This window comes from Dendrobates tinctorius, unplaced genomic scaffold (assembly GCF_039654945.1).
Source record: "Dendrobates tinctorius isolate UK_male_01 unplaced genomic scaffold, ASM3965494v1 ptg000162l, whole genome shotgun sequence".
Classification (NCBI taxonomy): Eukaryota; Metazoa; Chordata; class Amphibia; order Anura; family Dendrobatidae; genus Dendrobates; species Dendrobates tinctorius.
In genome coordinates this window covers 17960199-17972482 of record NW_027361829.1, presented here as the reverse complement: position 1 = coordinate 17972482, position 12284 = coordinate 17960199, and the positions used below count along the sequence as shown (strand labels likewise).

The 12284-nt window shown below is 41.0% G+C and overlaps 1 protein-coding gene across 2 annotated transcripts in view; it reads right to left on the bottom strand.

Moving 5' to 3' along the window:
* The window catches only part of IKZF1 (IKAROS family zinc finger 1), a 231280-nt gene extending 220960 nt beyond the window's left edge, over positions 1-10320 (bottom strand). For both annotated transcript variants that reach the window (XM_073549868.1, XM_073549869.1), the window contains exon 1: positions 10137-10320. In XM_073549868.1, coding sequence (XP_073405969.1) covers positions 10137-10278 — 142 coding nt within the window. In that variant the 5' untranslated portion in view covers positions 10279-10320. The remainder of the gene's footprint in view (positions 1-10136) is intronic.
* Between the last annotated feature and the right edge of the window lie 1964 nt (positions 10321-12284).

Sequence of the window (12284 nt, the reverse complement as noted above, 5' to 3'; positions counted from 1 at the left end):
CCAAAACATCAGCCAGAAAGCATTAATACTGAGATGTGGTCTGTGGTCCCCACCTGCAGAACCACTCCTGTTGTGAATTCCCTGGCTCAGACTTCTGAGCCGAAGCTCCCCCTGCTCCCTCTGTGGGTTAATGGAGGTAGTGGAGCTGGCCAAATTGACAGAGATCTGCCACCTGACGATGATGACGATGATGACGAATGGAGATGTAGGGTTACGGATTGGAGTATTTATGTCTGCAGACTTCCCGCAATCCCTGCTGGTGATTGCTTTCCTGTGCATTCAGAGGTCTGATGTCTCCTGCCCTGTCTCTGCATTGTTCAGCTAAGTGATTCATTTGCTTAACCTTTGCATCTGATCTGGTTTTGTCTATCTCTGCTTGTTGTGCGGGTTCAGCTTGCTCCTGCTGGGGGCTGTGCTGGACCACCGCTCCATATGTTACTGCTTGTGTCAGTTTGTTCAGTCCCCTGTTATATTGGTCTCTTTTGCTTTGCTTCCAGTTAATACCGGAGTGCTGATATAGTGGGGGCAAAGTTGTGTGACTTCAGTGTTTTTGTACATCAGATGTGTTGGATTTTTCAGGGTTTTTTGTGTGATTGCATACAGTGTCTTTCCTTTCCTATCCTGTCTAGTCAGTTTGGGCCCCATCATTTGCTCAGTCTATTTTTCTGCCTGCGTTTGTGTTTCATCTTGTCTCACCGACAATATATGTTTGGGGCTACCTATTTTTTGGGGTCTGCTCCGGGGCAGTTTAGATTTCACCTTTCTTGCTTTAGGCTTAGTTAGCTCTCTGGCTGTGCCGAGGTGTCTAGGGCATCATAGGTACGCTTCACGGCTACTGCTAGTTGTGTGGATAGGATCAGGGGTCTGCAATCCGCTTAGTTACCAATCTCTCTGGTTTTCTGGTGGCTTAGCCTGTTCCTGCCATCCTCCTCGGTGACCCATTCATAACACACTCCTTTATTGAGGGTGTCTTGATAATTGCCAATAATTTCCATCTGTTGTCTATTCCATTTGCAAAACAGCATGTGAAATTGCTTGTCAAATCTGGTGGAACAGGCTTTTTCTGGAGAAATATGTTACCAATAAAATGGTCTCGAGGGGATTACGGGTCAAGGTCAGTCTCACCTTCCCAGTGGATGATGAACATTTTATTTCTAAATGGGAGGAGGCATGCAACATGTGTTCACTTACCCTTATGCAACTTATTAATTTAAATTCTACGAATATCTCTGAATTAGATAAATCTATTGATGTTGCCCAAGCAGAGATACGGAATGGTTGCCCAGCTGAGAAAATACAACAATTTGAAACAGATCTTGATAAATCTATGGACCAGCTGGTCAAAAAGATTCAAGATAACCAGCTATCTAAGTTTAATTGAGATAAAAGGGATTACCAGACTGGTAAGGTCTATCTCTGGAGAAGTAAAAATAATCCGATTTTACACAGAACATCTTCTAGTGTCTCAGTTTCTTCATTAAGTGAACAATCGGATGCATCATCTATTTCCATCACTTCACATGGGGCCAATGAAGTTCATAAATTACGTGATCATTCTCTATCATCCATATAAAAGGCGGATGATGAACCCATCTGAAGTTAATCGGAGAGACAACAAGGTGATTCATTTAAGTCACTATATACTCTCAGATGTAGATCTTTCTTTGCTTGGTAAGGGTCTATCCTTCTCGCCAACACCAAGGTATGATACTTTCAGTGCAGTGAAAGACTTACATATTTTTCCTAGGTCGTTGCTTTTCAAGAGGTACTTTTTTAATAATGATATTCAATCTCTTTTTCCTACAGAGGAGGAACAGGAGGCTTTGAGGACCCTGGAAGAGCTGACCTTTGAACAGGACAATGTAGGAGGTAAGATCCCTCCATCCATCCATCCAAGATTGACTAAGTTCCCATCCTTTAACATCGTGTCCCAATATTGATTTGTTTGTGGTGGGTGGTGACTGAAGAATTCTTGAGAATTCCGAAATTCGGTGGAAGGGACAATCTTACAAGGGAGGAGAGAGTTTGTTTGAGGTTCCTCCAAAATCTACCTGACGTGGTGCTGAAGCCGTCTGATAAAGGTGGTAATGTTGTGCTGTGGCCTAAGCCTATGTATGAGAGAGAGGCGTTCCAACAGCTGAACAATACCACTTGCTATAGGAAGCTTACATATAATCCCCTCTCTGCATTTAGTGCTAAGCTTGATGCTATTCTAACTAAGGCTATCAGTGACGACATTATCACCAAAGAACTGGCTTCGGAACTCACAGTGAAGGAACCTACTATCTCCACCCTGTACCTTCTACCGAAGGTTCATAAAGACATGATTTCACCACACGGCAGACCTATCACTTCGGGGAGAGGGAACTTTTTAGAACATATTAATAGATGGATCGATTATGATCTACAGCCACTAGTGATCAGCCTCCAGTATGCAAAGAAAATGAAAAAAAAACAGACAATGTGATTTTCTGGATTTTTTTTTCTCAGTTTGTCTCCCATAGTTGAGGTCTACCTATGATGTAAATTACAGACGCCTCTCATCTTTTTAAGTGGTGGAACTTGCACTATTGCTGACTGACTAAATACTTTTTTTCCCCACTGTATTTGTATATGTTTGTAATGGGGGTTTATCTGCTACAGAGGTTATATGACATATGTATTGTTGATGTTGAGAAATATATCTGTTCCCTATGTCATATTTGTATATACAATATATATATATATATTTGTATAAGAAAGCGAACAGCTCTTTTCCTTATAGAGCTGTATTTATATTGTGATATGTGATGGCAATTATGCTACATTAATGCCACTAGGCCATTATTTGTATATATATCCCTCTATATATTGCCCCTATACTTGTTCTAGATGTATTGTCCATTTAATGGTCTGTACACACACAGGCATCTATTTTTACCATCTTTGGTGGCTATAGTCTCTTTTCATTATCTTTGGCAACGCCCCTTTAATTATATATTCACTATTATGTATTCTTTTGTTCATTCTTTTATTATTCTAGTTTGCCCTTTCATGTGCCCCTGTCTAAGATGGCCGCCGCTTGCTTGCTTTCTATTGCTCATGCATCCCTTGTGCTTCCTCTGTCTCGGCTGTTGCATCTTCCCTGACGCTTGGCACGTAATCACGAGGGGCCCCACGTGTTTCCGGTGTCAGCTGTCAGGGGGAGGTGCTGGCCGCATCATTGGTTTCACAGGTGACGTGACGCTAGGTGTATTTTACACTTAATACTTCCGGCTGGCGCCAAGTAAGTACATCCCACATGCATTGTCTCTCCACGCCCCCTGAGGAAGTTCTGTTACTCGGAAACGCACATCGGGATGGGCTGACGGACCCTCATTCCCTGCATCTTTCAGGTACTGACCCTGTACTGTTGCACATATGGCCGCTATTGTTGGGATATACTATTGATTTGCATGGCACTTGCCCTATCCATGGTGGCTATGTCACTCTATGATATTTCATCATGTATAAGGAATGTTTTGATGCAGTAATCTGTGGTCCCTCTAGCCCCTGTTTCTTCTTTGTGGCTGTTTGAGCATGCATATGTCCCCCTGCTATACCCTTGTACCTGTCACATTGTTTATTATATTTAATAAAGCATTTATATTACATATTGGACTGTATGACTGCTGTTTTGCCTGCTTGATATTCATGTGCAGTTGGTTCTATTTAGGTCATGTATGGGTGGTATATAATATTTTCTATCAGTACTAACATTGCACCCCTCTGCATGTAACATGCTTGTCACTGTTCTGCTATACAGTTGAAGTGTACCTACGATAAAAATTAGACGTCTGCATTCTTTCTATGTGGAAAAACTTGCAAAATCAGCAGTGTATGAATTACTTATTGTCCACACTGTATGCGTGTATAGTTCTTTCAAAGAGAAGTCCAGCAATACCTTTACCTAAACAGTCCAGTCCTCCATTGTTGAGAACATTTGCATTGTTATCCTGAAGATCTGAAGATTCTGGCACTACAGCTCTATTCGCCACCCAGTGCTGCTGCCTGCTTGACGGACAGCTTCTATGCCATGTGAGTTCAGGCAATAGAGCCAAGTGTTAAGCAGGAGGAGGCAATGTTGGGGGGAGAAAAGAACTGAAATGACAGAAGCTTCATATCTGGAGACTCAATTACATATCAATTGAAATACTGATTTCTCAGTAATGGAGGAATGGACTGCCCATGTAAAAGGTATTGCTGAACTTGTCTTTGAAAGAATTACATGCACATAAAAATAGTGTGAAATCCTGCTGACAGATTTTCTTTGAAGTGCATTAGCTCCCAAAATTCACTAGATCAATACCAACTAAGCAGTAAACTTATCGATTACTCATGGCGTAGCCTGAAGAACAGAAATTACAGTACCTCTCTGTATTTCAATATAGTGTAGACATTTTTCGTATGTCTATGCAGATTCATCCCTGTTTGAAGTTTTTGTTTAGTTTCTCCTATGTATGTCCCTGCATTGCACCTTGTACTGGACACACCTGTAGGAATATACTGTATACTACAGGATAGGGACTTTTCCTTGTGCCGCCCAATGGCTGGCACAGATTTAAAAACAACATTCTGCACCAAAAGAAGGTGCATTTTATTATGCTACACTCGTCAAAACTGTGAACTTCATAGGTCTGAAAAGAGACCACATTTGGTGCATATTATATAAATGTCCTTAAAAAAAGTCACAAAGGAAGAAATGTAAAAATATACAGGAAAATTGTGGTATAAATACAGTAGCTTTATTCTCTATAAAGCAGGAATCCTACAATACATTATCAAAGATATTAAAGGGAATCAGGTTTTTGCAGTTTCATCTAAGAGCAGCATAATGTAGAGAGACGCTGAATCCAACGATGTATCACTTAATTTACTGGGTTCGGCAGTTGTGACACAATCAGAGTTTTTAGATTTAGAATGTAGCAGAGCTGCTAAAGCTAGTCCCACCCCCACCAGGCTTTCTATGTACATGGTCTATTGAAAGTGAGCTGCTTATCAGAGGGAGGGGGGTGTCAGTCTAGCAGTCGCATGAGCATCAGACCTGGCAGTGATAATGTCCTGGTGATAAAACCTCATTGTAAGTTAACAGCACACAGCCTGATAAGTGACACATCGCTGAAATTTGTGCTTTAACCCCCACCTCATGCTGTCCTCTGATTACATTGCATAAGACTGTTCGCAGATTCCCTTTCCTGCACGCAACCTCCGATCCTCACAAGATCTCCTTCTCTACTCCCCTCTTATCTCCTCTTCCCACAATCGCATACAAGATTTCTCTCGTGCATCACCCCTACTCTGGAACTCTCTACCACAACATATCAGACTCTCACCTACCATCGAAACTTTCAAAAAGAGCCTGAAGACCCACCTCTTCCGACAAGCCTAGAACCTGCAGTAACCACCGATCGACCAAACCGCTGCATGACCAGCTCTACCCTCGCCTACTGTATTCTCACCCATCCCTTGTAGATTGTGAGCCTTCGCGGGCAGGGTCCTCTCTCCTGTACCAGTTATGACTTGTATTGTTTAACATTATTGTACTTGTTTTTATTATGTATACCCCTCCTTACATGTAAAGCGCCATGGAATAAATGGCGCTATAACAATAAATAATAATAATAATAACAGCTCCAGAAACTAATACTATTTGTGGAATAACATTTGTATAGTACTTCTATAAAATAAATTTGATAATAACAAATAGATGCAGTGGTAAACAATCATGATTGTTTATAGGATCAGATATAATTTGCACTCCCATAGACTTGAATAGGCGAGTCCCACCTGAAATACAAATGGAATAGTACATGCTGTGGTTTTTTTCACACGGACACTCGTTCCATGCGAAAAAACTGTTATGTGAACAGCCTGATAGAATGATATTGGTCAGTGCGTTGTAAGCGCACTATCCAAATTTAAAGTAGACAGCACATGTCTGTACAATACGTTTGTCTGAACGAGCCCTAAAATGCAAACTTAACATATTGCCAATGCGTTACGAGCTAATTGTTCTTGTTCATCGCTTAACAAGTCAAGAATAAGAATTATTAGTTCAAAATGAGTTGGCCGGTAGGTGGAAACAGCATTACAAAGGTATGCGCTTTTTAATACAATTCTAAAAGTTACGAATAGACGTAGTCAATATTAATTTCCCATATTATTTCCTGAAATGATATATTCCTACATATTAGGGAACAGCAAAACAGAGTTGGGGCAGCTGTAATTTTTTCATGTAATGCTGGTCTTCTACAGGTACCATATCATGTTAAGAGGGTAAGTTCACACACGGCATATCTGTTACAGAACACTCTGCAACTGAAATCTGTTCATATGAATTTTTACAAACCCAAGAGACCCCGATATAATTTAGTAGGGTGTGTTGGACACTGTTGGGTGTCCATTTTGTGGTACACAAATCTTCCAGAGTTTTAGTACATCACTTTGTCCCACCTTCTGTGTATGATCTATTGAAGTCATATCAATGGGTGATTGATTACAAACATATAAGTTATTGCCTAGCCAAAGGATAGAGGATAACCTGTTGATCTTTTGGTGTACTACTGCTAGGACCCTCAGAGATCCGAAATCGTGGTTTTAGTCACAGCGGTCATCTTGTGGATAGGGCATAACTTTTTTGTTAATAACTCTTTAAGGCTATGTTCACACTGGAATCAGAGGTTCTGTTTGAAGCTTTTATTGACAGTCCTAGAAGATATGGCAGGACTAATATTGTAGCATACAGCATTATTCTCCCTGTCAAAACAAAGAGAAGTACTATAGAATCCCATACTGATTCCACAGTAGTTCTATAGGGTTCATCAGGAGCCAGGGGTATCCATCATACAAATGATCTCACAATGCTTTGACATTTCTTATATAGACATAAATCCCGACACAAATGTAAAGGGGGATATAAGTGTTTTAAAATGACTATCTTTTTTTAAGTCTACTTTTGTACAGACACATTCCACTTACTACTAGTGATATTATTGTTGAGACACTACTACTTCTTTGACTCGTCTTCTGCATACCTGAACATCCTACAAAGCTACAGAAAAATCATGTTTGTGACTGTTGGAGAGATTTAGCAATAGTATTGCATGATGTATAGATATTCAGCTTAGTAAAAATAGTGATAAATGCCCCCAAATTTACTGCATGAATTCAGTACATGGCATAATAAATTTAGCATAACTCATTAGACATTTTATACATGTTTTGAATTATGGCACCTAATGCCAATATTTTACACCAACAACCTCTTTTATTTCCTTTCAGCCATACCCATTTTCCTTTTTTAAGGCTGTTGGGGAAGGTGTAAAACTGCATGAAACCTCAACATTTTACCATATTTTCATTGTAATTTTGGTACATTTTATCTACTTAAATCCCATCACCTGTGTAATGCTAAGGAAATCCTGAAAACATGATGAGCTGAGGGCCGTGTGGATGGGAGCTGGGGAGCACTGCTCTAACTTAATAGTCCTAAAAACAATATCAAAATATATTCTAACTAGCTTGGCCCGTGCGAAATTGGTCGTCAGAGGCGCAGGCAATTTCAGAAAAAGCAAGCTGGTCAAACGTAATTGTATTTCATGAGCTGATGAACACAGACAGGTATTTATATATGTGGATTGGTAATACAATAAATTGGTTTGATAATTAACCTAAAAACAATATAAAAATATATTCTAATTTTTATTACTGTAGATACTTCTATATTTTATAAGAGCATAATCAACATAAACAAATCTATAATCAATTCCAAGCGTCATATTAAAATTCACTGAAATAAAACTTTTGGACGACTTTACTATCAAGACAAGATAGAGCGGTAGTAGATATAAGATTTGATATTCCGATGGAGCACCACACCCTCTGGTAGTAACACACCTTGTTTCTCATCTTTTTTTTAACAGCATACCAATGTTTACTAATGGAAATAAACAAAAATAAAGCAATCATAAAGGAGTGGTAGCTTATTTTACAGTACTCAACATGGTTTTGAAGATCGGTTAGTGTGACAGCATTGAAATGTATGGTCAGTAACTTGATACCTAGAAAACGGATAAAACTACAAGAAAGTCATTTTGTTTTATAAACTACACTTCAAAAAATCAGAGGTTATGATGCTGACCCCAAAATATGTCAAATCTTGGACATACCCTCCAGTGACCTACTGAACGCCTGCCAGCTGCAAACACCCAAACATGACTGTATAGCTCATTATGAAATTAGCCAGTATTTTAGGCACTCTCCTTACAAGCAGATTTCCTTATTGATGTCCCAAACATGATCAATGACTCCCAAAATAATATTCTGTGAGAACTGATCCACAACATTCCTGATTCCTAGGTTTAGCAGTAAACATAGCAATCATCTTCTGTATTACCAGTGGCGTACTTTGTTTCTGTAGTTCATTTCATTCCACTTTCTTATCTGTCCTGTGTCATTTCACAACTTCCTTAAATTACCCTGTGCATTTTGTTCCCCATTTCTCCATTAGTAATCATATTAATGTGTTTTGCATCCAGAACACAGTACAGAAATATAGATAATATAAACTGGATTATAACAAATTACATCAAAAGGAATTAAGGGATATGATCATCTATCCATTCTCATACAAAAAGTTAAAATGCTTGTAATAAGTCAGATCTGCCCTCATGTTTTAGCTGCTAGCATAGTATGGAAATGGTTGTGTGGCTATAAGTATGGTATTTTATATTATATTTATGTTGTGAAAAATAATTGTAACTAACCTTACTCCTAACATATATCAAAAATTGTCTAACTTGGAAAAGGCTTTACTGGAGAAAAAGTTCCCATTTTGTATATTCTCTTGTTCATAAATTTATCAGAAGATTAGTAAAAACAAGAGAAACTTTTACTGGCATCGCTCGCTAAATCAGTTCTTGAAATCATTAGATTATTGTTAGGTTTTACTGAAAAAAAAACGCTAACTACATTTACGGCGAGAGAATCAATATGCAAATGAAAATGACAATACAACCCTAGGACTCTTCTCATTATTTCCATCTACGCAGAAACTTCATTCACGTGAACTGAAGATTCATTCAATGAAATTCAGAATTCCAAGTCTAAATACAGTTTGGAGACACATTTACTGCCCCATCCTTCTGTAATGTCAGCTCATAAGAAGTAGGTAAAACAACATGCGTACATGAAGTGGATGAAACAATCCTTCTAAGATGAATTGACCTAATTATGCATATGAGCAAATGACATGCCAGGTGCCTATGTACAAAATACCAGAACTGATCTGTGTGACAAGGAATGTTAAATTCTGGATTTAGATTGATTTTATTGTAAACGTAAAAATGTGAGTATTTGTGTCCACTACGGTCATGAGCTGAACTAATGAGAGAATATATTAACTGACAGATAGGATAAAGTGAAAAAGTTATTAATAACAGAGTAGAAAACTTATCACACACATAATGTATATCCTATGCAGTATCCGTATACGGTGTCACATATGCTGCGTGTACTATTGTCATGTAATATATTCGGTAGAATTATATAGATGTGTGGATGTTAGTGTAATGTATTTTCTATGATATCTGGCTCCTTCCATGATTCTGGGAGCAGACTCCCCGGCTCTGGCACACCGGCTCATCCTACTTGTTGAATAGAAGAGTAAACTGTATTGGAACAAAGATTCTTGGCATGAATATTTTACTATATGTGTTACTATTTTTTTCCTATCCATACTATATATAATGTATCTGTATTTTGTGTGTGAGTATGGACGGAGGGATAGAGTGCATCAATAGACAGGCAGCTATAGGGCAGTAAAGATGCGGTTCTGGACGTGCTGAGGGTGTTTATATAAGTAAATAAATATATATATTTATCCACACATCTATATATGTATACATAACTTTTTATTTCTATAGCGCCAACATATTCTGTAGCACTTTCCAATGCTCTATAGCCGGGACACTTCCCTCCACACTGGAGGAACTTGGCAGGGAGCTGTGCACTTCCCGCACAGTACAGGGCAGGTGCATGCCCGCGCACTATGGGGCGCACTCGCCTACACATCCATACAGGTGACTCCCGCGCAGCCCCTGGAGCGGACGCCGCATTACCTGCTCTGCCGTGGGCTGGCCGTAGACAGCTCTCCCAGTCCCCTGCAGCTGCTCCATGTGCTGCTCTGAGCGGCGCCGCAGGATGAAGCTCAGGTCTCAGTCCCACCCCTCTCCACTCCACTTCCTCATTCCAGTGTAGCATGACAGCAGCCTGGTGTGTCGCCTGGCATGTCCTGCACTGATGCGCCGGTGGCCGCCACTTCCATTTAATAGGCGAGCTGGCAGCGGAGACTGATGCTGCGCTCGTCAGGAGAACACACCTCCCCGCGGAGAGCGCTGGACACTGAGGACGGCCGCGTGCCTCACCTCAGGCAGTTACCTCACAGGCTGTGGACACGTCAGGTAGTGGGGACCCCACGCCACGTGACATGTCACTGCTGCACTAACTTCTGTGAGCGCAGGCTCTGCACTAATAAGCACGCAGACATTGTACCTCAGGTATATGGCAGAAACTTTGTACCAGGTATGAATGGCCTGAGCCCTGAGTAGAGCAGAACTTACTGACCACTGACGCCCATATTTCTGTTCATAGTCAAAGAAATGTAAAAATAGCCCAGGTATAAGTACGGACAGTGACCGAAGCACAAATAAGATGCTGAACCTGGCGCGAAGTGCCTCACGTTCCTCATGGCGGCCATGCTTGCGTATTCACACCACAATCGATTGTCGCCACCAGATTTGGACATACGCTGCGGGACGCGCAGGGTGTGAGACCCCAACATCATTATACGCTCTCATTTCTTTATGGGAGAATATTTTTGTAGGAGCTACAACATCTTTACAGCTGATACAACAGTGATGGAGGTTCGGGGTTATAAAGCGGCTCAGCCAGGCTGATGGGTAGCACTTGTTAATCCTAGCAAAATATTGTGTCACAATTGGCCAAGATAGCCCATGGTCTTCATTTCACGAGAGACCTCAGGTTACCCCCTGCAAGGAGCTCTGGTATTGATCCTTTACTAAAAAGTGCATGTAAAAAGTGGTGCTCCTGCCAGCCTTCATTGGCTCCTACGTACGTGCTCCTATGCAGCATCAATAGAAAAAGATAGGATGTTAAAAATAATTTTAAAAAAATGGTTATTCCCACCTTTTGACGGCCTCCGATGTCCTTAGCGGCGCTCCCAGTACGTTCCGTTCCCTGGGATGCTTTGCGCAAAGGACCTTTGTGATGTCACGCTCGCGAGACCGCTACGTCATCTCAGGTGATTTGCGCAATGCATCCCTGAGAACAGAAGATGCCGGCAGCACCGCTGAGATGCGGGAGGGCTTCGGGGGCCGACAGAGGGTAAGTATATCCCTATTTTTTTATTTTAATTCTATTTTTACAGGAATATGGTACCCTTGGCATGGAGGAGAGTCTCCTCCAGACCCTGGGTACCATCCGCACATGAAGCTCTCACTTTACGGATGGTGGGCATAGCCACATGCGTAAAGTGAGTGTTTCAGTGCAATCCTATGGCGGTGGAATTGCCGCGATTCTGCAGAAAGAATGGACATACTGTGGATTTTACCGCTATGCGATTCCGCAGCGGAAAATTCGCAGCATGGGCACAGCAACTGCGGAATCCCATAGGATTGCATGGGAATGCGTTTTTTAAGCCTTTCTGCTGCTGGAAAAACGTCAGAAAAGCTTAAAAAACGCAACGTGGGCACACAGCCTATTGCTTTCAGATTTTTTGGGAGGTTCCATTCCAGGACCGCTCAGACCTTATCAGGATCCATACGGAAACCTGCAGCTGACACTAGTAAACCTATGAATTGAACCTACTGTACGGCGAATACACAGTTCTCCAACTTGGCATACAGTTTATTATCCTATAGAACCTGTAACACCTGTGAAATGGAAGACCTGCGATTCATTTATATATATAAAAATGAATGTGTGTATGTATGTGTGTATCGGCCATGCCCACTCCACATAGCCCCACCCAATCACAAAGCATCTTTCATTTCACCAAAGCTGCTTAAAAGAAGCTGAGCTGTGATTGGTTGCTATGAGTAACAGTTTTCCCACTCCACAACACCTCAGCAGACACTGACCGGGTGGGAGATATCTAGCATCCCCGAGAACATAAGCTTCCAGCCATTGTCTGCCCCCCAGAAAGGAAGGAGCAGAGAGCACATGGCAGAAATGAATTACCTCCTCCC